This window comes from Lates calcarifer, linkage group LG9 (genome assembly GCF_001640805.2).
Source record: "Lates calcarifer isolate ASB-BC8 linkage group LG9, TLL_Latcal_v3, whole genome shotgun sequence".
Taxonomy (NCBI): Eukaryota; Metazoa; Chordata; class Actinopteri; family Centropomidae; genus Lates; species Lates calcarifer.
Window position 1 is genome coordinate 15,613,740 of NC_066841.1, and position 26,812 is coordinate 15,640,551.

General features: G+C 40.9%; 2 protein-coding genes across 6 annotated transcripts in view; one reads left to right on the plus strand and one right to left on the minus strand.

The window, feature by feature from the left end:
* Positions 1–1,027: 1,027 nt before the first annotated feature.
* On the plus strand, positions 1,028–3,988 carry ptges (prostaglandin E synthase). Its single transcript, XM_018662372.2, has 3 exons — positions 1,028–1,241; positions 1,355–1,437; positions 2,889–3,988. The coding sequence occupies exons 1-3, from the start codon at positions 1,125–1,127 to the stop codon at positions 3,136–3,138; spliced, it is 450 nt and encodes a 149-aa protein (XP_018517888.1). The 5' UTR covers positions 1,028–1,124; the 3' UTR covers positions 3,139–3,988.
* A 2,716-nt stretch (positions 3,989–6,704) lies between these two features.
* garnl3 (GTPase activating Rap/RanGAP domain like 3) overlaps positions 6,705–26,812 on the minus strand; it is a 71,242-nt gene continuing 51,134 nt past the window's right edge. For 2 of the 5 annotated variants that reach the window (XM_018662367.2, XM_018662369.2), the window contains exons 15-31: positions 26,666–26,781; positions 26,054–26,176; positions 23,598–23,672; positions 22,981–23,095; positions 22,816–22,842; positions 22,597–22,701; positions 21,672–21,788; positions 20,618–20,784; positions 19,988–20,146; positions 19,451–19,517; positions 18,998–19,105; positions 17,752–17,870; positions 17,067–17,202; positions 14,793–14,852; positions 11,694–11,912; positions 10,726–10,846; positions 6,705–10,637 (exon numbers count right to left, since the gene is read on the minus strand). In XM_018662367.2, coding sequence (XP_018517883.1) covers positions 10,472–10,637; positions 10,726–10,846; positions 11,694–11,912; positions 14,793–14,852; positions 17,067–17,202; positions 17,752–17,870; positions 18,998–19,105; positions 19,451–19,517; positions 19,988–20,146; positions 20,618–20,784; positions 21,672–21,788; positions 22,597–22,701; positions 22,816–22,842; positions 22,981–23,095; positions 23,598–23,672; positions 26,054–26,176; positions 26,666–26,781 — 2,000 coding nt within the window. In that variant the 3' untranslated portion in view covers positions 6,705–10,471. The remainder of the gene's footprint in view (positions 10,638–10,725; positions 10,847–11,693; positions 11,913–14,792; positions 14,853–17,066; positions 17,203–17,751; positions 17,871–18,997; positions 19,106–19,450; positions 19,518–19,987; positions 20,147–20,617; positions 20,785–21,671; positions 21,789–22,596; positions 22,702–22,815; positions 22,843–22,980; positions 23,096–23,597; positions 23,673–26,053; positions 26,177–26,665; positions 26,782–26,812) is intronic. The other 3 variants (XM_018662368.2, XM_018662371.2, XM_018662370.2) reach the window with 3 other exon arrangements.

Consider the following 26,812-nt stretch of genomic DNA (forward strand, 5'->3'; position numbering starts at 1 on the left):
AATGTAGTTGATGTATATAATGAATAGGAGAGGTCCTAATACCCCTGAGAGACACCTGTGGATATAGAGAGTAAAGTGGACCTCAGACCTTCTGCCTGGACACACTGAGTTCTGTTGGACAGATAATTTTCAAATCAGCCAACTGAGTGTTCAGATAAACCAACGCTCAGTGTCCTTTGTTTCAAAAGTGTGTGGTCTACGGTGTCGAATGCTTTTCATAGGTCAATGAATAGAGCTGCACAATGTTGCTTGTTGTCAAGGGAGTCGATAATATTGTTTATTACTTTTAGAGCTGCTGTTGTTGTGCTGTGTCTTTTTCTGAAACCGGATTGGAAAATCAGATAAGATGCTATTATGATGAATTATTTCAGCCTTGTTTGATTGACTCTCCAATGATGTTAATAGAGCCCCTGTATGAATGTCTTCATACAGGGGCTCTGGTTCAGGGAACCCTAGGTCTGGGCCCCTGATGCATCTTATATTTTCCTTGACTGAAAGAGAGGATGCAACTTTATGTTGACATTCATATGTACCATTGTATGCTACTTTATAGGGTAATATTGTACTTTTCTGCTCTACCACATTTATCTGGTAGATTATATATATATATATATATATATATATATACATACATACATACATACATACATACAAGAGGCAAAGTTGAAACCTGCTCCACCTGCACCAGCCACAGCAATAAAATGCTACTCACATACAGACATAATTTAAATATAAAAAACAGGTTAAAGTTGTACTGAAAAGGACCGTTTTTCTGTCTAATTAATACTTTTATCTTTGACATTTTTTGTGGCTAATATTTACATAGTATTTACTGTGTGGTACTGACAGTTTTATTTAAGTGAAAGATCGGAATCGATGGGTATCAGTGCTACGTGTAACTTTTTAAATATAGCCTCGGGGAAGATATTTCACCCTTCATTTTGGAATCCACGGAATCATGAATGAAGCATTTCCTCCTGATATCACTGTGTGGGTGGAGGCATCAGGGAGAGTACAAAAAAGCCTTCCCCACGGACTCACTCTCACTTTCAGCAGCTTTACGCACGCACCGATCCAAGAGCTCCTCTCTGCCGCTCACTGTGGACACACCAATTAAAACAGCAATGGCAGTCATAATTAGAAACGAGGTTTTCTCCTGTTTTGTTTTCTACGGCGTGCTCCTGGTGATTAAAATGTACATTATTGCGATAATAACGGGACAACTGAGGCTGCGCAAAAAGGTGAGTTCATGCGTGATTTTGAAAGAATTAAGGATAACTGCAGTGAAAGCGCATGTTGCACCGGGGAGTTTTTCTCTGATTAAGTTTTTTTTGTTGTTGTTCTTTCCCGAAAGGCTTTTGCCAACCCCGAGGACGCGTTGAGACACGGAGGTTTACAGTATCACAGAGAGGATCCATATGTGGAAAGAACTCGGAGGTGAGAGCACAGAATGTGACACTGTCACGGCGTGCTTTTATTTTGTAAAAATCAAAGAAAGAAGGAAAGAAAGAAAGAAAGAGACAAAAAGAAAACAAAACTCATTTACTTTGCTTTCGAAGTGGTTACTTTCCACAAACAGACAATCATGAAATAAAAAACACCAACACTTATTTTCTTTGACTTGATTATCCACAGTTTCTGTGCATCTAGTGGTTTCATAACAATTAAAATCAGCAATATTGCAAAGTTAAACACTCCATTACAGCTAAAGATCCTGCATGGAAAAAGGCACCCAAGTGTCCCAGTATAAGTAGGCCTAAACAGTCTAGTACTTGAGGCAGGAAAATGGCGAATGTTACATGATATTATTGGACGTTATTGGATTTTTAACACTGATGCACTGATAACACTGCTATTGGTGGTCAAGGTAATACTTTGTTTAGTAGGTTAATCTATGACAACGCTATATATTTTATGGGCACATCATACAAAGGATATGAAATTGTAAAGTTCTCTAATGGTTACAAATAAATGTAGTGGAGTACAGAATTACTATTTTTGCCATGGAGTTGTAATGGAGTAAAAGTACAAAGTGACATTAGTTGAAAATGATCAAGTAAAGTGCAAATACTTCAAATTTGTGTGTAACAAACATAAATGTATTTGATTACTTTCCAGGTTATTTGAGCTTAGCTTTTTTTTCCCCCTGTGAGATTTTTCCATCTAGATGCAGCTCTGCAGTTAGACCATGTGTTTTCCCTTGATTTTCAGCAAGAGCTGGCAGCCTGTGGTAGTTTTACTCAGTTTTGTTTGGACTTGTCATGATCTGTGACAGTAATGAGGAAAGCAGATGTTTTTGTGCTCGTAAAAACTTTTCTGTTTCTGTTTTCCTTCTCTGTCTCTTTTGGACTATCCGTGAACTTGGGCATTTCCAAATTCCGATTTTTGCTGTTTCACCAATTTGGCTCTGTGATTACTTCATGCTACAACATGACATGTTCCGATGGCCGGCAAGCCAAATCACTTCTTTTGTAACATCCTCTTTCTGCATGAACTGTTAACAAGGCAGGTTTCCCTAGAATAATATTACAAAATTGGACCCAGTGGCTGGAGAGGAAGCAGGGAAGTAGCATGGCTAAAAAATAGCATGACTGTGCTGCCCAAAAGGAGAAAGTCAAAGATGTCTGCTGTTGTATAATGCATGTGAGACTCAGTATAACTGATGAGTCACCTTGCTGAGAAATCACAGTGTTGGTTTAGCCAGCTCATTCTCCAGGAAATAACATAATCCATCATTTTCATGAGTAACTGAAATAACGGAGGAATCCTTTATAGTATGTCATCACCTCACTGCCTTAGGTTGCTGAGTCACAAAATTAACAGGCTATGAAATCAAATGAGTGTGTCTGTAGTCACTACACAGTGACTTAACTTTCTCTCTTTTACAGAGCTCACATGAATGACTTGGAGAACATCCTCCCCTTCCTCTTCCTGGGTGCCATCTACTCCCTGACCGGACCTTCGCTGGCCGTGGCCCGCCTCCACTTCCTCATTTTCTTTGCGGGCCGTGTGCTGCACAGCATTGCCTACTTGTTTGCCCTGCGAGCGCCGACCCGCTCCCTGGCCTACACCGTCGCCCAGATACCATGCGTCTCCATGGCTCTGCAGATTCTCCTTGCGGTTGCAGCGTACGCCTAAATATCCAGAAACGAGGGAGTGAAGTAGAAGTGGTGCTCTGGCTCATGTGATGTCAGTTATCATTTGTGGCCTGTGTCAGAAAAAGCAGGATGATACAGAGAGGCCTATTGGGAGGGAGAACATAAAAGACAAGAATATCAGTGTGAGTGCAATATACTGGGAGGTGTGTGATTACACCAGTGCTGGGCTTTGTCAGTATTTTTTATTGTTTTATTACAAATGTGAGAATGTCTCAAAAGTTCATTGAAGTTGACATCTTGTGCTGTTCTGTGTTCAATGCAAATGAAGGTTGTTGCTCTTTTTTTTTTTTGTAAACCAGGTTTTGTTGAAACAATGATGGAATTTGAAATTCACTGACAGACAGTCGTAGACTTTTGGCTCGAGCCACTTGGAAATATTTTTCCGTCACCGCACTGCACAGCATGTTGATCCTTGTCCCCTTCTTTGTGTTTACACACAACACAGACCACCATTCATGTGGTGTTGCATCCACCGTGGCCGTTTGTCTGTTTCCTGTGTGGATATTCCATCTGTTGTTTGAGTATTACCTTCAACTAAAGCTCCTGGCATGATGACTGACAATGTGTGGAAAGACTGTAATAGCACTCGGTGGAATACAAGTTAATGCTTTTGCTGTAAGAGTTAAAACTGTCTCTCAAGTTCCTCGTGAGGAAGATAAAAGGAATTTGGACTGAGAAACTAATCTTACATGTGTTCTGATATGTAAGGTTTTCATTTGATCTGTGAAAACGAATTTCAAGACTGTTTTTAAAGTATTGTAATAATTTATAACGCAGTTTATTGAATACATAGATATGTTTTTGTAGGCAATAAAACAAATCAAAACCAAGCTGACCCATGCTTTATTTGAGCATAATTAAGTCATTTCACAGGTTGTCATTTTTCATTACAGGATTATTGTTGACTTTGCCTGTTTGTGCAGATACAGTCTGTTCTAGTGTTAAGGGGACTGGGCCCCACTTTGTGTGTGAGAGTGAGATTGTCCAGAAGTCTGTGGCAAAGCTCCAGCATTCCTCCACCTATTATGTAAGATCTTTCGACTGTACTGTGGTCTCTGTTGTATCCTGAGGCTGAGGGCTGGAGGGTGCTGGGAAGCCGTATAGACGCTCTGACAGACTTTGTGTGCTCAATCATGCGTTCACACCAAACATAATGATAATGGCGGTACCTGTGGTCTGTGCGTCAGCTGGCACGAATGGTTTTAGCTGCGTTCCAAGCAAAATGCTGTGTTTTTCCATTTGTTTTCATGCCGTCTTTGGCTCAGTTGTTCCTCTCTTGTGCGTGACTTGTATTTGTCTCAGAGAAACCTATTTTCCAAGATGATGTATTCCCAGTTAATCCTGTTTCCAGTGATTTTCCTACCAGGGATGATGACTAAACTTGAAATTACAAAGCAGGAATGTTTATGCGATTAGAGAGTTTTTCTTTCTATGCAAAAGAAATATAACAAACTCAGAGAACGTGGGAGGACTGGAAAATCCTTTGCTTTGAATGAAATAGCCTTAACAATACATATGGTCTGGGTGAAACATAAAGCTAATAACATGGCAGGGAGAGAGGGTGTGTCTATATCGTGTGTATGTGTTAATGGTGTGGACGTCTCAACCTGCTTATACCTTCAGGGTAAAAAGGAAACAGGGAATGTTTCCTCCATCCTATAATCATCACTTTCCCTCTCTTTGCCACTCACTCTTTCAGCAGATGAACTCACAGATACTGACTCACATACAAACAAAAAATCCCAGACCACCAGACATTTATGACTGCACAAAAAGAATTTTTTTTTTGTCTCGCCAGATGAAGGGATATTTGTTGCAAAAGCTCTGTTTTCGTTGCCTCTGGCTGGTCCCCATTGTAGATCAGTTTATGTTGGATAGCATGCTCTATTGTTCGGTGGGTGTAGGCTCGTCGGTCTTTCAGTAAGGAGAGAGCGCAGTGAGTAGCAGAGCTGCAACAAGCTATAAACTGGGGAGAAAAAACGCAAATAAATAACATGTTTTTGTGGTTTCATCATGCTGCAGTTATATCATATCAGTTATATCATTTATCCCCACCTTGTGGCCACACACAGACAGCACTTACCAACAAACAGGTGGTTCCAATTTTCACCCTCTGAGAGAACAAATTGCGTGGCTCCCAGCATAATCACACCTGAACTCCTCATTAACTGTCAGGTTTTGTTTTTGTATAATTATAGTAAATATCACTGTATCGCAGAGGCAGATGTACTTTCATTTGGTAGAAATTAAACTTTAAGTGATGTGAGTGTGATTTTATCCTTGAGATATTGTGCCTTTGTGTCATTAACAGTTGAAGGTGATAGATTCACACATGTTCACACATGAATTACATCAATGACCCATCTCCATCACTACACAGAAGACCATCGATAAGATCTATGACATGGTCTTGACAGATCAACGAATACCACAGTGGTACACTGCCACTGAGCTGGAAATCTCCCAGAACTCTGTCTGTACAGTTACAAAGTCCAAATGACCAAAGTGTCCTGAAACCCCTTGGGATAATGAGAAGTGGATTCGGCACATGTCAAAGGGACAGTATGCCATTTCAAAGAATTCATAGACATGAGTGGGACTTGGGTCCACCACTTCCAACCAGAAACAAAAGGACTCTAAAAACAGCAGAAACACCCAGAATCTCCAAAAGTCAAATTAGTGATGTCTGTAGGCTAAATGTATTTAACTAATGTCAAATCAAACACAAAATTCAACTTCAGTTACGTAAGTCAGCAAGGAAAGTGGTGTGGTTAGTGTCTGAATGTGTGGAAAGGTAATGTAGGTAAGTGCCTAAAATGAAAATAAGGCTAACAAAACAGACTCCAACCCCAATGTCCAGCCCAACAGGAGGAGAGAGAACCCAGTTTCAGTCTTCTTATACAGTAATCAGGACACAACTGGGTTCAGGTGTGGCTCCCAGTCTCCTGACACAATAGGACAGCCTCCTGAAGAGGAAGAGGAAGAGGAAGGAACAAGACACAAGGAGCCACAAGCAGAATGGGAGGGGCCATATTATTAAAGGCTCCACTACACTTATCTCCCGAAACAGCTACTGGAGAAACTCAAGAAGATTTGGCGTGAGAAGCGGACAAGAGCAGTGCTCTTTCACCAGGACAACACTCCAGCCCACCAGCCCACAGTGGTGATGGCTGCCATCCAGGAATGTGGATTTGAAAAATAAATACTGGATACATTGCCATGAAATTTTGTTCACACGTCCATGCTTCCCAGAAGTTGGATTACTGTGGTACAGAGATTCACGTTACCTGCAGGAGGTACTGCAGTAACTTTGGTGATCCCCTGACTTTTCATCTATCGCCATCGTCAGGCTGTATTCAACCACTGAACATTTGTCCAAAACATCGACCTGTGTGACAGCAGCTCTTTAACCTGTGACTCCTGGTGCACTGTGGGAAACTGATTATTCCAAAATTAATTAAAAACTCAGTTGGTAGTCCGACAGTGCTTAAAATTTTCTGTGCAAGATTATTAGAAAAAAACAAAAACAAATCAACAGCTAAACAGTTCAAATTTCATAAATATTTATTACATATCAATGAACAGAATCAACTACTTTCACAGCAGTGGTCTACAGCACTTGTTTAAAATAACTGCTCAAATAATAATAATAATAATAATCATAATAATAATATAGTTCAGTTTCATTTGAGGCCACATTTGATACACAAACATTTACAAGTAGTACTTGGCATTAAAAACGATGGCAATACAATATTTTAAGACACTTGGTGTTTTTTTTGTTAATTTTCTTTCATTTTGATATCACAGAGAGGTTCAGCAACAGTCTAAACAGTAAATATAGATTCAAATATAAAAGAAAAACAAAACAAAACAAAAAACTAACAAACAAAAACAGTGAAAATGCCAAGGGGAGGTAGAAACAAAGAGTACTTGACAGAAATACAAGAGAAATAGGAACAACGTTAAGTGGGAGAAGCAGCGCTCCCCCAGTCACCCACACTCATTCAGAGCAATAAACACTGTAGTAGAGTATCTTTGTAAAAATCTCCCCCACCCCGTTCTTCCCTTTTTAGTTTTCTGAGTTGTGTTATAGTGTTGGAGGGGTTTATACTGAGACAAGCAAGAGGAGAACAGAGGAAAGGCATGAGGGGGAAAAGGACGAAGAGGAGGCTCATGCAAGATTGGATGGCTGTTGTGTTGTGGAACCACCACATGGAGGCGCTCTTGTACCAACATTAGCATAGTCAAGAACCACTACTCCCAGTTTGCTTTTTTTTCTGCTTTGGTTGTTAATGACTGTCTTGTGTTCATCGCTCCAAACATTTTCCCCGTCTCATGTTATCTTCAGCATTCATGTGACTCATCTAAACTTCCCAGTGAAGAAAAAGTGTGTTTATATCACTGATTTGAAAAGGTCAACTGTTTAGCGTCTATGTCTGAGACCAAACTTTTCAGGATTCATGCCTCTGAGCTGCTGCTGCTGCTTCATCAGGACCCAGGCCACTGCAGGTGTTTTATCCTGCCAGGGAGGTAATTGCAGGTAATTGTTTACACCTGGTCTGGCTTTCTGCAGCGCTGATTGCCCATACAGAGACCCAAGAGAAGGAAAGCCTCGAAAGAACATAGACTAATATATCTTTTGCCGTCTATTGGTGTATATTTTTATCATTTATTTTACCCTTTAAGGGACAGTCCAACTGATTTTACACATGAAGTTCAGTTAAATGGCCATGAAGAATACTAAAAAAGTTGTATAATGTTTTCTGTGATTTTAGAGGGAGCTTTCTAAAGTCAAAGTACATAACTTTAATAAAGTCATCAAGGTTACCTCAGTTTGGGCTTGAGACTTACGCCCCATTCATGTCACATGACACCATTAAAACTGCAATTAGGAGCAGCTGAGTGGGGAAAAAATGCTCACGTCATTTCGAACGGAAATTTCTGACACTGATGATATCTCACACTTGGCAGAAAGAATGACAAACATGTCAACAACCTGTTGTCAGAATGGCACCATCACTGGCAGTTCCATCAAATCATCCATAAAATACACAGTAGTTTTATTAGATCTATACACTGTTAGGTTTCACTTCGTGACAAACCAATGAATTATGTGTACACACTGCCAAGTCAGAACATGGGGTGTTCCTATTCTTCCCAATCTGCTGACATTGTGTGAATGCAGCATTATGTTGCATTCATGTCATTCGGGATAAACAGAAGAGACAGGAAAGATTCCACTGTTAATGACTTGTGAGCATTTCGCCAAGGAGGCTGCTTGAGTATAGAGTTGGTTTTGTGATGATTGAATTACAGTGCACTGACAATATTACACTATATCCATTAAATTTGTGTTTAACCACACTGAACAATGGTCTTTGGCTGAGGCGTCCTCATTGTTTTGTTTCCAGGATCCCATGTATTAATAAATGCCAATACTGGCACATTTAGAAAAATCTATGTTTCTCAGTGTAATTATGACTTGGATGTTGACATGAATGGTGTTACTAGTCAGAAACTCATAATTACAATAACTCTGATATGACATGAAGGCAGCATAAAATTTAATAACAGGAAGCTTGCATTACAAACTGGGAACAAAGAATTGTCAAAGAAGTGGGCATTGAGAGGGCAGGTCTAAGGACTTTAGTGAAAGATGCTCGAGCTGCATTACGGGGAATGTAGGATCCATCAAATACTAAATATCTGAATGTCACAGCCTGTGTTGCTCCTCTCCATTAGACTGCCTCCTCTGACTCTTCCAACTTTAAGTTAGCACTGTTTTAGTTTGAAACATGAATGGATTCAAATGTATTTAATTGTTATGAAAGCTTTGGTGTCAGGGACTGCAGCAAGAATAAAATCTTCCTTGTGTAGACTATAAGTTGTCCTTATCGAGACAGATTTTAGTTCTAGTTAGTTATTTTTAATATTCTACTTTAATTTTCTAACACTTTAGTTTCTCGTTTTTTGTTTTTGTTTGCACTTTTAACATACAGAAAGAGGCAAAATCTAAAAATAATGAAAGAATTTTATTTTAGTGTAGTAAGTTGTCACGATAGTGCTAGCTTAATTCAATTTTGACTTTTACCATTTGGATTCATGACAAGGTACTGTATTTTAACTAATAAATTCCTTGTTGTTCCTTCATACCTCATCACACACAACAGTCTAATAAAAAATAATTTCAGAAAAAGGCCTTTTCCGTTTAATATCCTGTCATCTCAGATTGTGGTTTGCTTTATGCTGTCATGTTTGGTATGACAGGCACAGGTCTCATGGTTTCCAAAGAAGCTTTTCTTGGGGGGGGAGCGCAGAAGACACAACACTTGTAGCAAAGGCGACTCATGCAGATTTAAGGTCGGCTCACTCTTACGGGGTAAAATGTTTAGTGCGTGTGGCTTTGCAAATGTGCCTCCGGTTCATGAATTTATCCTAAATGAGAAGAGTTGTGGGTCACTGCAGTAATCTAATGTGGACTACAATCATGTTTGCTACTGTCAGACACCAGAATACGGTGGCTGTTCGAGGTGTAGTTTCAGTGGAGGATGCTGGGAAATGGCACTTGTGGGAGACTTTGCCTCCAGCCCTGTCTACCTGTGTGCTGTGAATAAGGAGAAGAATAAGGACTAATATGTGCAGAGAGCATAAAACATCATACTTTTACTAAATATGGGAATAAAATGGGTTTTTATAATATATCTATAAATATGCATCACAGGCATGACAAGCAAACACACCTGTCACTGTGTATGCATTTTCATGTATAAACAGATGTACACATACATATGCATATCATACAACATTTGAAAGTGGATTGGAAATAATCACATAATATACAACACATATTAAGCTCTAGCAACTTCCGAGGGCATTGTGAGCGCAGAGATTTTTGTCGTGCCTCGGTGTGTAGACTTACATTCAGTTTGTGGTTTGGGATCAAACCGTTAACATTATCTCGAAGCTGCTGCAGAACTCTGAATAAACCACGGCATCTCACGCAACCTCATCGCCTCTTTGGGTTATTTGCTGCGGGGCAACACAAACACCCAACACACAGTGGCTGAGGGACTGCTCACAAAAACAAACACGCACACACAGACACGGCTTTCAACTCCCACTGCACCCATCTTATCCGATGAATGGGGAGACCCAGGATATGGGAGATGTGAACGAAAAAAACAACAAGAAAAAAAAACAACAACAAAGGATCCAACAAACAACAACTTAAAAACAAACCAACCGAAACAATAAAATAATGGTGACAGTACAGGAGTGGGTGGGCAGAGAAGTGCACGATGGGATTGTCTTCACTTTAGGTCCAGGACATCTTCTTCAAAGGATGTTGGGAGGGCGAACGCACTGGCGAGAGGCGGGCTCTCTGCTCGCAGCACTGCCTTCTCTGGCTCGGCGTCCGAACTGGACGAACAATGCAGCTGGACGTCCAGGTCTGCTTCAATGGACTCGGAGACTAACCTGTTGTGCACAGAAAGACATGACTACAGCTCAAATAACATTATGCGACTGTTACATGTGTTGCTGCTGTTGAAACTATCACCGTCACCTGTCACTGTTTGTTGACGTCAGTGCTCGTGCTTTGGGCTCCTCCTCAGTGTTCTTCTTGCTCATCTTCCTCTGTTTGACTGTTCCACTGTCTGACTTCCCACTTGGTTCCTCTGTCAAGCCTTCATTGGTATGAGGTAATGGAAAATAGACATGACTTAAAGGAAAATTGTGACATTTGGGAAATTAGCTTACTAGCATTCTTGCTTAGAGTTACATGAGAAGACCCATAAATTCAGCTCATTAGTTTAGTTTAGCATAAAGACTGGAAACAGAGAGAGCACTGAGTAAAATGACTAGATGTGTTTTTTTTTTTTTTTTTGGAAGTTGCATGCCATGCCAGCATGACTACTTCTTGGTAGTCTGGTATGCAACTTCCAAAAAGGTAGCAGTGACAGCAGTGAAACTATCCATCCATCAATTATCTATGCCACTTTTCCTTTAAGGGTCGCGGGTGGGAGACAAACAACCATTCACACCTACAGGTATTTTAGTCACCAATTAGCCTCGAACTGTGGGAAGGAACCCACGCAGGCACAGGGAGAACATGCAAACACCACACAGAAATGCCCTGGGTGAACCAGGGTTTGAACTGCAACCTAGAGCCTTCTTGCTGTGTGGTGACAATCCTAACCACTGCACCATGTTTCCCAGTCAAGGACTAGCCCAGCATGCTGATTGGTGAGCTGTGGAGGTGCTGGTAATTTGATTTTGTTACCTCTACATAGAGCCTGGCTAATGGTTTTTTCCCTGTTTCCAGTTTTTATGCTAAGCTAAACTAACCAGGTGCTGGCTATGGCCTTATATTTAGCAGACAGACCTGGAAATGATATAGATCTTCTCATATAAATTGCCATTAGAAAAGCTAATAAGCATATTTCCCAAAATGTCAAGCTATTGCTTTAACACTGTCATTACACTGACACAAAATAAACCCATTATTAAGTGTCTAACAGTTTTTCAGTTTACCGAGCAGCTCCTTCCGTGTGCGGCTGGCTATTTCTTTGATCTCCATGCGGGACAGGGAGAGTGAGTGTGTTGCAGAGATGAGGGGAGTCGGGGGCACCATGGCTGGCGCCGGCGCCGTCAGCACCTTGTTAACCAGAGGGGACTTGAGCGGTCTTTCGATGCTGCGGCCCACCAAGTTACACAGAGGGATCTTGAAGATGTGCTTACATGCTGCTTCACCTAGGAGGTAGAAACCAAGAGGAAGACAAAGATGGAAAAAGGAGAACACAGGGGACCAAAGTCAGGGAAATAAAGAAGGGACAAGGCAGATGACAAGAAAGGACATGAAAGGGAACAGACAGAGGATAAGAGACAAACAAAAAGGGAGAGGAATGTGTGGCAAAGAATGAGAAATGAATGAAACTCCTGGCCTGAAGCACCATTAGGTTTTTACATGTATGAGCCCATTAGCTATAAAAATGCATATATGCATTTAAAGCATACCATATTACTTTTTAGACTTTCCACACAGCCACTGAATATTTGTTCATCATCGTATTTGATTTTTTTTGTCAAATATTAATGCATTTTATTGCATGGTAATTAAGTTAGAAAACATAACAATTCTTAGAGTAATAGTTTGCCATTTCGGAAAATACTCTTATTTAGCTTCTTGCTGAGAGTTAGAGGAGAGTATCCACACTAGTCTTGTGCCTGTATGAAGCTAGAGCCAACTGACCGCCTGCTTATCTTAGCTTAGCATAAAGACCAGAAGTTGTTGCAAACAGCAAGCCTAGTTCTGTCCAAAGATGAGATTACCTGATACCTGATGATTACTGAGCTGTAAACTGTTGATTGTAGGTTTGTAGCAAACTAGCTGTTTGTCCCAGTTTCCAGTCTTTATGCTATGCTATGCTAAGCTAAGCTAAGCTTACGCTAAGCTAACTACCTGCTGCCTCTATCTTCATATGTTGTGTGAAGACATGAGAGTGATATCAATCTTCTCATCTACCTCTGAGCAAGAAAGTGAATAAGAACATCCAATATCCAAGAATATCAAACTATTCCTCTCAGTGGTGCATTCATGGACCCTTTGACATTTACATGATTATGTCAGGAAATCTCACAACACAAACAGCAAGCAAACATACTGTCAATGTCAAACATATAATGTGAATTGGTCATAAAAAAAGTCCTTGAATGCACCAATAGAGAAAGTTGACACTGCTTGCAATAGCATAAGATTAAGCGACAGAATGTTTATTGTGATGCACAACTAACCTCAAGCAAATTTCAAGTCTCTGCAAGTCGACTTCTGTAGCACATTCTAATCAAGGGTGACAAACAGCTGCCTATATGAAATCAATCTAAAATGTTGGTGGTGTGACTTTGGAAAGTAGTCATTGTAATGTATGTAAAGTATACTGTACATGATTGGTAGATTATGAACTACAATACCCAAAATGACCTTTTGGTGACTTCATATAAACCCAGAATCTCTCTCTCACTCACACACACCCATATTGTATTTTAACGAGTCTGGCATGAGACATACTGATACAATAAAATCAACCCTCATATTCAAATGAAGACACTCTGAAGTGATTAATTGTCCTATTTACTGAAACAGCATGTGATCTTAAAATTAATCATCCTTACTACAGAGAACTAATGTAATATAAATGTTCAGTTGTAGCCATTTGGAACAGACCATCTATTATTCAGCAGAAACTATAAATGCTTAAAAGTCTGTTTGGGACGCATTAAATGGATGTTTGGAGTTTTTCAAAGGGCACAATCTGCTTGCAGAGCTGCAGTGTGCCAACCTGCAGTGCCCAGCTGTGCCATTAGGGAGCAGTATTACAGTTTAGCAGCCACACTCTGCTCCATTGAGGCAGGCTAGTGGTAACACGGATGAGACTGAATCAATGTGGAGGCTACGCTGCACAAAGAGGACCGTCTCATCTGAAATGTCAGCGGGTGAGAGGTGAGTAAAGAGCCACAGAGAAAAATAGAGGGTCACTGCTGATGTTTGACAGGTACACTGTGTTAGTGTTGTTACAGATCCTCACTCCTGCACCTGCACTGTCATACAGCAAAAAATGGCAATAAGACCAAAATGCGGGAAAGCATGCAGTTATTCGGAATATATAATCACAGAGATCAATATATTCCACATGCGTCTCTGAACCAGGGGAAGTGTCACGCTGCATCACACTGGCGAATGAAATAAATATAAACTATCAGGAGTGTTTTCAGCACTAATTGGAGTTGAATTCTCCTGAGCGGCAAGCTGTTTTGCTGTAGGTCTTTGGCGTGTGTTTGAGCCAGTGGAGGTAGGTGGCGGCTGGCAGCCACATCAGTAACAGCATCTTGTTCACATTACTGATGCGATTACATCAGATGAAGCCCTCCCCAAGGAGCAGATACAGCAGGTGCACAGGCAGTTAGAGGATGGGATTTTTGTCAGCACCCCTTCTACCTCTCCTCTCTCCCGCCCTTCTTCAGCCTTCCCACCCCCTTCTCCCCCCTCTGCTATCCACTCCCCCCGCCCCACCCCAACCACCATCACCCACCCCTCACCCTCAGATTGTGGCACTGCTGTTTGGACAACCACTTTGGATCGAAGAGAGGGCTGACAAAAGTCTCCATGGCGACAGTGCAATCTGTAAATCATGCTGCGGCAGACGTGTCTTCTCCTTCCCTCTTTCCCTTTTCTCCCTCCTTCCTTCCTAACCTCCTGCTTGTACACAACCCCCTCCCTTTTCCCTCGCCCTCATGCATACCTTTTCTGCACCTCCTCCTCTCTTCTCCCCCCTGTAATTTTGAAAACCCTCTGCCTTGATCAACGTTATCTCCTCTGCCTTACTTTTTTTTTTTTACTTTGCACTCTCTCACCTTTCCCCAACCCCCTCATTCTCTCCTCGCACTAATGCTTTAATTAGTTAAGACAGAAGGGGGGAGGGGATGGGGAAGACATAATGTTCACTTAACATTCAACCAACGTTCAAGTCAACATGCCGCCTTGGAGCAGACAGGGTGATACACTCTGGGAGCACGTGCATGTTAGTGGGCCAGCGTTATGAACTGAGGACGAGTTGTGGGAGAATCCTGCAGTACCTTCGGCATCCTTAGACATGTACAGGGAAAGCTTGGTACCATAGGGGATCCGTATAGAATCTGAACCAGGGATGAAGAAGAGGGTTACACAAAACTGAACACACACAGTACATACATTCAGGTTCACACACAAAGTAGGGTCTCTGACAGGTGTACAGGTCCCGGTGATGCCGAATCATATGTATAACCAGCTAAAATAGGAAAGAAAATGAGAATCCCTTAGAAAGAAATGATTACCCAAACCAGCCTAAAAGCGTAAAGCCTGTCCTTGGCTAACTGCAGCAGCGACAGCCAGATCTTCCTCCCTGTTAGCCTTAATGTGACCTGTAAATACCCACTCCCCTCAGGAAAAGGCTGCCTTGATGGTGCAGCAGCAGCTAGACAACCAGGACATTTTAATAATTGTTTTCTTCAAGCCTCTTGTCCTTCACTGCAGCCATCAGAATTACACGGACGCATCTGAGGATGACTTTGTGTCTATTTGAACAGCTAGAAGGTCTAATGAGCACAGAGGGGTTGACAGTGTCCATCATCCATCAGTCTTTTGGCTGAATGACAAACCTGTAAGTCATTGACAACATGAAAGACAGCTGTGAATCACGAACATGCCTCACTTTCAGACAGTTGTATCAATCTGAAAGAGGTCAGCCGTGGGGGGAAGGGGGATTCCGAATGGTCAAATGGAGGAGGGAGTGAAAGTGGGCTGGGGTGGTGGTGGAAGGAAGGTGCTCGTATTGATCCTTAATCATCCTTGAAAGCATTCTCTACCTCTGAGGACACATATTGTGTCCCCTTGATTTGTTGTGGTGGTGCTGCTAGGTAGTATATGGGTGATTAGTCTGCTCCTCTTTTTGTAATTTGCAGTTTCTAAGAATTTAAAGGATCATAAAGATGCTTTGCATGTTTCAGCCCTTTAACTACAAATCACATTTACATATTTTCCACATTATATCATGTATACCTTGGTTGCAGCCATAGGCCTCCATTCATTTAACTATTGTACGAAAATCAATTTGTTGATAGTTGAAAGAAACACGACAGTCATAGTAGACATTTTGTTGCTTTGATTTTTTTTGTCATGTTATCATTGCATTGAAATTAGGTTATATTGGGTTAAGATTAGGATGTTTTGAAAACTGGTGCATTTGAGGGTGATCCAAAATCTGAGAGTTGGCTGCCCAACAGACAAAGGAGGAGGTCTGGTGATATTCTATACTTTTCATGTCATCTACAAATCAGGTATGAAATGATTCTACTAACAAGTATTGTTTGTGATTGTCTATTGAGATTGATATCAGGTTGATATCATTAATGGAATTAGCTAACATTAAGAGAAATATAGAATAACAGCCCAAACAAGGTTCAGAATTTCCCACAACGCCTGTCAGCAGTAAACTGGATGTCAGTACTGTCTTTGAACACACCAGAAGGCAAAGTTTTCAAAATGATCCAGAGTTTGCAATGAAATGTAACAGTAACAATAAAACAAAAACACCAAACTGTTCACTCTAATGGACTATCTGCTCTTTCTTGTTAAAGGTCCTGAAAACCAATTTTCTCAACCAGCTTCTTATTCTGAGCAATGAGGCATTTCTCAGTGGTTTGACACATATTTACATGCACCAGTTTTTAAAATGTATTTGACTCAACTCTAACTTCGGAACTTTGAATGTTCAATGTTATTGATTCAAAGCCAAATTTTGGGGGTGTTTCAGGTCGCAGCAAGTTGATTTCCATACTGTACTGGGATAAATGGAAGCAAATGGCTGCAAGTCAGACTTGAGATTAATCTGAAAGCTTTGGAAAATGGTCAGCTGTAATGCAAATTTAATGGGATTTGTGGGTAATGATCTAAAATATTTAAAACTAAATGTAGGGTTATATAAGTAATAGTAAAAAACAGTATGGGCAGGAGATTTGTTTCCCCTGTACCACTATGAGCAGCCAACAGTTTTTATATTTGTCAAAAGAGTTATGTCAATGTTATATACAGTAAGAAAAGATGAGGTAATAGTCATTGGAGAGATGAATGCAATTAAATATCAACACATATATTCAACTCCAGGAAACTAACCGTAACCCTGGAGGGGAAAGGCTGCAGCTTCCATGAACCATTCTGCTGAGACAAGTTTATGTAAATGGACCTCAAGCTTGGGGTTAGCAGAGCATCCAAAGTCAAACAGGTCTGCAGGCAGCACTGACATTTTAAAAACCTTCAACACTGAAGCCCTAATATCATCATCCTCTGGTATTTTTTGCTTTGCAGGAGCTTACCATCACCAAGTGGCGAAGGGAACACAGGCATCTCGTAGCCGGTGGGCGTCTGTGGGGAACTCTGGGAACTGGTGTCTCTTGAACTGCAGTTAGAGGCTGAGCTCACGGGAGCTGACGAAACAAAATAGATGTCCGACTGTGGGTGGAAAAACAGAAGGACAGAGAGACAAGGAATGAGATCCTTCCAGGAAATATTAAGAGGGGAAGGACAGAAAAGATAGAGGCAGACACATGTGAAACATGAAAAGAAAAAAAGAAATAACACAGAGCTTGAATGAAAATAGACGAAAAAATATTTATTTGATCCCAGGTGCGCTGTGGTCTGTTTTAAATTATCTATGTGTATGAATTATGAGTGTATTATTGCTTGGTAGCCATGCATATTGCCAGCCATATTTCCCACTGGGGTAATAAAGATTGATTGAAATGAGAGAGCTGAGACAGCTACTTCTATAATGCAGTATGGCCTGAAAACACTCCTTATACCTGGAAGGGCCCTTGCTATAGTGAACACCCGTGTGTTGTAGGTACACATAATGCATTTCTACCACCCAATTACCTAACCTCTGGCCAGTGTTGGACACAGAATAATAAAATGTAAACAAATAAATTATTGACAAAGTGTACACTGTTGACAAAAGCAGGGCATGGACAAGATATTGTGTTAGCTGTCAATCACACTCACCCGTGAGGCAGACAACTGTAGCTCTGGGACCACAGCTGTGTACACAAGGTTGCCATTGACCACCAGTCGGATCTCGATGGAGTCCGTTGTGAAGGCCAAGATATAAGGAAATGCACAAACTGCAAAGACAATGCAAGCATATAATAAAAGACTTCAAGTTTGCCTAGAGAAGCAAGGAATTAAAATGTTTTCAAATTTGCTCAACTCCCCCAATACGAGACATTTAATAGTTTCACCCTGAATGGCATTTTGAAATGCCATCATTAGCTGATGATATATGCAGAAAAATGAGCTTCTCTCCTAGGAGCTCTAGATGCTCCCTCTTTCCTCTGTTTGATGTGAAATGCACAACAAGGTGAGAGCAGGCGGTGGCACAGCATGGGAGGCCGTGTTGACAAGCACAAGAAAATCTGCAAAACCTTCAAACAAACCACCCAATAGGTACAACTTAAGTAGAGAAAAAAGATAACTTGGATCTGATTGACCTGATTGATCTAGTAGAATAATAAGCTTTGGTTGACTAGATTGAGTGAAGACTGAATATGGAAAAAACTGATGAGCATGAGCACATTTAGGTGACCAATCAGCAGCCAGACAGAAACATGAATAAGCTGTGAATCTGTACGCCAATCAACCAATAACTGATCCCCATTGTTTGTCTGGCTGACTTGATTTATGTTTTTTTTTTTTCCTCAAAAAAAACAAAAAGAAACAAACAAACAAAAAAAACCTGAATTCACAGGAGTGAGTTTATTCTAGTATCTGGGTCTTCTTTATTGATGACACCTCAGTTCCTCAGTTACTACAACATCCCTCATAAAACATTTTAGAAGTTAGATGTACAGTAGATGTGACGATAAGCTTGAAAAATAATAATAACAAATGCTAAAGCTAGTTAGAGTCAGTTACGTGTAGCTTGTGTGTGTGTGTGTGTGTGTGTGTGTGTGTGTGAAAGGATGGCACATTATAGGATGCGAGGCAAACTAGAGCAGCAGCATGTCATTATCAGCAGAGTCAGGTTTTCAGGTTTAGTACCAATTGTGTTTTCTTTTCATCACCTTCTGCATTAATCATAACATGCAGACACACGCGCACACACACACACACAAAACACAGACACAAATAATCACACGGGCCGAGAGGATGCTTGTGGCTACACATGGTGTTTCCATGGCAACTGCAAGCTCCGGCCAGGCCAGCAGCATGGGCAGGGTGGGGTTCAAACATTGTTGCCGTGGTAACCTACCAATAGCATTGGGCATCTGGTTCCAGCTGAAGTGGAAGTCGGAGGTGTTGGACTGGATCATTGGTGTGGAGCCGTTAAACGGACAAACTTTCTTATAGTAACAAATATCTGAAAAGACATAGGAAACAAGTTCAACTTTCAAATTAAATGCTTTAGTTTCTTTTGTTTACTGTTGTTGTGTTTTGAACAAGGACCCGAGAGCAGCATTTTATTGTGACTTGACAAATTTGAGAACCATTTGTCCTATTATCCAGACATAAAACTGCACACAAAAGATAAAGTAGATGACTACATTTTCAAAATCAATCACAGAGTCTTAATATTCTAGAGCATTGTGTGCTGTGATTCTTATTCCAGTGGCAGAGAAAAAACATGAAGGCTCAGCTTTGACATTAGAGACCAAGACCTGAATCAAACAACATCTGAAATGTTCAGAGTCAAAGGAAGACTCACAGTTGTAACACAACAGCAGACCTGCCTCTCCGTCTTCATACACATCAATGGCTGCTACAAAATTTACCTGCAGGCAGAGACAAGTCAGTTTAGTGGAATCATTTCAACAAGATCCAAAGGTCAGATATGAGAGACTGTTTTTGAACAATTAATGTCAGGTCACATATCCTCAAGGTACTGGATAACATAGGTAATGGGAAATAATAAAAATAATATATATTTCTGCTACAGTTTGTTACTTATTGTGGTTCCTGTTTCAAAGGAAGCAGGATAAGATGGTTTATTAAAACAGCTGTTCATCCCCAGCATGCTCATTTCTCCTCCCTCTCTCCCCCAGCTGGTGGCTATGAATGACAATGTGTTGATTCACTGAAGCAGCCTGGTAATCAGAGAGGTAAATAAAGCAACTAACTGGGTCAACTGAAGGTCTCAGTTTTGCTCAACTTCCGTGAACATCACATGAAAAAGCATGACAAAAAGTAGTAGAAAGGAAAAAGAAAATCATTGATGTCATTGGTGCGTGCATGTGTGCCTCACCCTGTTGGCGTCTACATGATGTAGCCGGTAGGCATCTCCAGTGCTCTCATTGATCAGGTCAAACTGATGTTTGTAAGCCACACAGATCATATTGTCATTTTCCCCGGTTGGCCCGTCCACCAGCGCCATTACCACCGGCGGGTCGCACAGACAGATCTCCTAATGGATGGAAGGCACTCAGTAATCTCAGTGCTCACAAAGAGGCACCATTAAAAGTAATGCAGAATGAGCTGGTTGCAGTTCCCTATTACAGTGAATTTAAAGACAACTATCACTAGATTAAGTAGTTATTATAATTAATTGGTGATACTGAAGGAAACTTCTCAAGCAAGTTCCGGAGTTTTTTTTTTTTTTTTTTTTTTTTTCCAGATTTCTAAATGTATTTGTTGGATGTTTATTTGCTGTGGACAAGGTATATTGAATGATGTCCTCAGAAAATTTAAGTTGTGCTGAATCTAAAAACATGGGCATTATTATATTATAAAAGAAATCTGATCTCTTCTTTTCAAGACAAACAAAGCTTTAAATGTGAATTAACTTTCTACCATTCTATTCATTCAGTCCTTCACCCATGTATTCATTAACATCCCTTTATTCATTCTTTTTTCATTTATGTGGAGTTTGTTGTACCCGTATGTATTGAAACTCTTCCACCGGTGAGTCTGCTCCTGTGCCGATGGCGCTGAAGCCTTCGAAACGTGGATGTTTCCTGGTGATGAGGAGGAGTTTGTTCCTGATGGCTGCTACTATCCTCAGCTCGGAGCCATGGTGGGTGTTGATAGAGTACAAATGACAGCCTGGGACAAAGAGGAGGAGGGGTGGGTGGAGTGAGGGAGTGTGGGGACAGAGAAAGAGAGATGGGAAGTACATTGGACATGTGTTGTGCTGTAGGTGTTGTTCTCTGGCATCATCCCACAGATCAATGCATTCACAAACAGCTGGCATGACATTAGTGGCGGGTCAAAGGTCGTGTGTTTGCACTGTAAAAAAGAATTTCATTAAGGTTGCAATATCCTTATGTTATTTTTTTCTTATAGATTAAAAAATAATCTTGTAAAGCACCATTTGCATCAGACTATTAAACATTAACTTGTTTGTATCAGTCCTTGTTAGATAAAAGCCAAAGCTGAAAATAAACAAGACTTCAAAGTAGATAGTTTTGGTGTCAGAATGATATCCCAAACATCTATTCAGAGAAAACTAAAAGGATTTTCAGGTAAAGCCTAAACCAAACAAAAACAACATGAAAACTATTTCTTTTCACTGAATTGTATTGGTTAAAGGCACAATCCTCCCTACAAAAACTCTCTCAAGTGGGTAGAAGATACCCACTTGATTTGATTTTGAACTCTAAGAGCTGAAACCTCAAATTCAGACTCAATCCAGACTGTGGATTTTGTCCTTTATCATTTCCACTACAAACATGCTAGGAAGGGGTGTTTTAATGGCTAGTATAAACAGGACAAACAACTGCAGCAAGCAAAACATGTGTCAGTGTTAAAATGGACACTTGACTATTGCATTTAAACACACTTGAGAAATTGGAATCTATCCTTTAAGGCCTAAATTGAACTCAATTAAAGCAAATTTCAGGAGATTACACTACATGTTGCTTGTTTGTTGAAAGGATTAATTTGCAGTATGTTGCATCATTCTGTGAATTGTTGCATGCCTTATGTTGTACCTTTAGTTTTCTCCAGTTTATTCTCCCGGCTGTCACACTTGCTCCTGACAAGCTGCCTCTCCTCCAGGCCTCTCTTGAGCGTGCTGAGTCTGAACACATAGAGCCGAGCGTCCTTCCCTGGAAACAAAGCAAAAAAGCTGCTTTTGTTTTGCATTAAGGTTACTCTCAACTTGCCATCTCCTTTTTAGCATCCTCCCACGGCCAGACAATAGTGTTGTACTGCTGGAGGATTACTAGAAGGCTTCTTAAGGCTTGTGCTCTCTCAGAAGCGTTATCAAAGCCCACACACAGTCGTGACAAATGTTTCCGCTGCCATCACATAATCACTATCAAAACCAAGTCATCCCTGTTTGTCAATATTAGGGTTAGCTAATCATCTGAAGGGTAATTAATTACATGCTCTTCTGGTTGAAGCAAACATGAGACAAATCCTACAGCTGTTTGTTAGTACACAGCAACTCCTTGTATATACTGTTTGTGTCTTTTGCATGCTTTTAGGACTGCATGTTTCATTTTATCTGTTTGTCAGCATATCTATCAGTCCTTTAAAGCCCACTCGACTCTCACAGTCAAGCCCATCCCCGATGATAAACAGACACACACTCTCTCATACACACACACAACCTCGACAGGGATTGGTTCTCTATAGGTCAGCTTCCTTAGATCACAGCGAGAGATCAATGTGTTCACTGGACCAATGGAGGTGGAAAGGGTAAGTAGGTACGCGACAACACAGAGAGAGAGATGACAGAGATGAAATAAGGGAGAGGAATAGAAATAATGAGAAAGATGTCTGCTGTAAGTACTGTTCTGCTGCAAAAACACAGTGATTGACGAAGGATGGCGCCAGGGGAAGCGGTCTCTGATGTGCAGGGAGGAGGAGGTGTTAAGCAGTGTTCTCCTGCTTCTTGTGGTCTAAGCCTACCTTTGTCAGCCCTAGTGATAAGCAGGTCCTGAGGCTCGAGAACGTGCATCTGCTTCACCACCATGGTTTTGTCAAACACCTGCACAGGAGGCAGAGCCTGCATCTCTGAAACACAATACAAAACATAAGAATAAAAACGTGTAAAATCCAAGGATGAAATATTTATATTGAAAGAATTCCTTGAGGAAGAAACAAGATTATTGATCGAGTGGCACTCACCAGCATTGGATGAAGCTGGATCGGGGCCTGAAATGTGGACAACATCATTATCATCATCATGTTAGCTGTTGGCCTTGGCATTCTGCTGAGCGCAGTATTGAATGGATATGGATGGGTGGCTTTATTTTAGAGGGCATGGGGAGATATCGAGTAGGATGACCTCACCATCCAGCAGCATGACCCCCGCTGCGTCGGTCGCAACCAGCAGAGACTGACCCCAGGAGTCAGCACACACAATCTCATAGGGGAACGTGCTGCAGAACGACTGGGACTCCCATGGCTGCAGTAGACACAGACATAGAAATACATGTAGGTATACACATAGACACTGATCTTATGAATTATCATGCACCCAGTTTTAACAGAATATTACAGAAAAAACTATTTTAAATAAGGGTTGCAAGTCATGATATCAGATGGAGGCAGATTGATGATCTAATATAAAATAATACTTGATTCTACAGCCTGACCAATAAACCTCAGCTGATATATTGCCAAGTTTTAGCTTATTGCTGATGTATATCAGTCATGCCAAAGACAGATTTGAGCTAATTTAGAAGCAGCACACCAAACACCACTATGTTTTACTCTAGATTATTCAGTCAAGTTGATTTATTTGCCACAATTCTTTAAAAAAAAAGTGTTTCTGTACACAAGAATGTTAGCCGATATATTGTCTTGTTTAAAGAAAAAAAAAAATTTAGGATACACTCAGAGATTATATTACTTGTTAAGATTAAAATTTTGTGCTGTGAAATGTCAAACATGTCTCAGAGGCTCACCTCTTTTCTGCACAGGCCTGTGGTAACAAGGCTAGTCGGGGCATCTCCTCTCACGATGGTCTTCAGCTTCAGAGCCTAGAGAGGAAATGGCATCAGGCATGAAACACAACATGGACCTCTGTGAGTTCTGTATGCTTTGGACTGATGTTCTTGGAAGAAGTATTTGCATCCAACCAGTACAGTATATATTATAAACAAAAATACTTTTAAAGTAAAGGTAGTCTGCAGAAACTCTGCTTTTGTGACTAATATATCAATATGTATAATATTAGTAGACTGTTAAAACTGATGCATCAGTGTGCATGTGACATTTTACTGTTGTAGCTGGTCAGGTTGTTAATTTTACCACTTTGGGCCTTGAACAAATATTTAAACCAGACTGTCTCAGGTGTTTAGAGAGCAAATCACATATGCAGATATCTAAAAAAGTGACATGTGGTACTGACTAGTTGCTGCTAGTTACTGAAATAATGTCTGAACAAGCCTTTCAAATCTTTGACCCTTCATAGGACAAATGAGTGTGTGCTGCATGCAAATCATGCATATAAATGCATTACAAGAAGGACAGCAGTGGCCTGAGCTTGCTGAATTATTCACCTTGTATTCCATCACTAATATTTAACTGGCCTGTCATTGTCCTTTCCTTGCTCTCATGCTTATTTAGGCCCTAAGAACTGTGACAGACAGCTCACTCAGGTGGAAAGGAGCTAGACAAGCAAACAGGCAACAGTAAAAAAAAAGTGTTATGACAAAAAAAAGGTGCAATTGCTTCAAAATTCAAACGGAATACAGACTGCACAAATGTTCAATCAGCAACCATCTGATCTGATTGACAATTTCCAATCCAAGCTGCGCATTTACATAGCCGCATAAATAGGCAATCTGGAGATAATGAAATCAATAGCAACCACCGGTACAGTGGCATCGCAGCACAGTGTACTTTGTCATCCTTCTTAAAATATCCATGAAATTACATCTTCAGACCTATCAGCCGTCCATGAGAACATGAAATCATACAATGAGTGAGGACACAGGGAGAGTCAGTTTAGTTGCGGACAAACGCCTTGTCTCCACAAAACTGGATAATCAATGACTCGACATGTCTACCTTCCTTTGTTTTCATGTTTTACAACACAATGTGTTGATGCCTCGGCTTTGTGTTTATGAGCAGAGAGCGATAGAAACAAGAGGAACGAGGTAGAAAACACAAACAGTGACACAAAGAGGAACAAGGGTTGGCAAATGAAGATAGCAAACAAAGGAAACACAGGATACATAATTACTTTAGTGGCATAAACATATATCTTTAGGATTATTTTTAAAAAGCAACAGACAAATTATTTCCAAAATACCAGAGATCATCTACATTCAACACCATGGACAACACTTGGTAAGCTTTTCTTTTCTTGTCTGTGTTTTCAGACTGTAATTACAAAATTGTTACATCAGCATCCAGAACAGAGGTGTAATGGTGATTACATCAGCCCGGTGGTGACTACTGGACTGTGTCTCAACAGCCTGTTCTTATCATTGTATCATGGTGTCCAGTTCACTCAGCTGTCTGTCAGGGGTTAAAGCTGCTAAATGACTTCATCATAGTACAAAAGAGTCACAGATCTGACTCACAAATAAGAGGGGTTAGTTTCTAAACGTGTCTGTAGCTTCTCCTGCAACTGCAGTTTTGGCTGATTTGGCTGTCAAAATTTAAAAAATGCACTGGCTCTGAGAGATAATTGTGCACAAGTCTCACAAAAAAATGTGCTGTACTTCAGCGTGGACAGGAAATCTATGCAATGTGTCTGGCTGTGAATTAAGCCCCTGATTACAGCTCAAATCTTAAGTGTTCTCCACAATAGGAGCTGATCAAAACCAGCATCACATCTCCCACAATTACCATCTAGAAAATACATTTTCTGACATTTGAGTAGGAATAATATGACTCCTTGGACTGTGAAGCCTTTTAAAACAAACCCACTCTTCTCTACCTTGTGGTATAAAGCACAGGAAACATTTTCCAGAATAAAAATAGCTGCTGTATTAATGCTATGATATTGTTTTTGTACACATGGAGAGTTAACACAAACACTGCTCTCTGTGCAGCCAGAGAGACCTATATTCCTGACCAGTTACATACAACCAGGTAACGTACATATATTGTTTCACAGGTGCTGATGCCCAATTATATCAGTAATATGTGTTTAAGCGTACATGTGTGTCTAGGTTTCTTAGGTGATCTGGTGTGTTTGTCTAGGTATGCTGTTTGTGTGCCCATGCCCGCCTTTGTCACTGTGTGCACCCTGGTTTCCCTGTGTTAATGTGCCCGTTCACATTAGTGTTTCTAGCTGCTTACTGCAGAGCTCTGTTTGGTGGTGAGTGAGTTTGTGAGTTTGTGTGTGTGTGTGTGTGTGTGTGTGTGTGTGTGTGTGCTTGTGTGTTTTTAAAAATATTTTTCTTACCTGCCCTATTCTGACAAATTCGGCCTGCCGTGCCTCCTCCTTCTTGCGTGCTGATTTTGGAGACTCAGGCAGCACGTCGCTGAATGACCTCCGATTTAACATGTTCTGGGGAGAAAAAGGAACCTAAACGTGGAACACCAAACAGTCCAAAATGTTGCGCACACACACACACACACACACACGCAGAGGGAAAAAGAAAGCAGAAAGGGGTCTTAGAGACTGACCCTGGCAGGGGGTGAGAACAGCAAGAGTGAAACACAGTGAGAATTAAGTTGTGTTAGGGAGCAACAGTGAGTGTAGGGGGAAAAAAAAAACAAGAGAAATAAGAACAAAAGTGATGTGAGGTGAGAGAGCCCTGCTGAGAAAGTCAGCATTGCAGTAGTATCCAGTCAGTGTGGTGCAGTATGCAGAGGCAGACCGAGGGCTGCAGTGGAATACAGCAGAACGCAGCTCAGCAGTAGCTACAGTCACTGCCAGTGACTGACGTGACAAGGGGGAGATGGAGGAGAACTGCGTACTACGCACTTTTTAGATGGCCAAAAAGTATGTCCATCCAAGAAAAGACAAGGACTGGTCTTTATACTAGACTGGTGGGCAGCAGTGAAGCTGTACCTTGTGCAGGTCAGGCATGAGGTCTTGGTAGAGCGAGCGGATCAACATGTCGAGGGTCCGCTGACGCTTCTGGGCAAACGTTGGCGTCTCCAGTGTGGCTTTCTCTCCATTGATTACTGCCAGAGATGAAGAACGATTAGTTTAAGA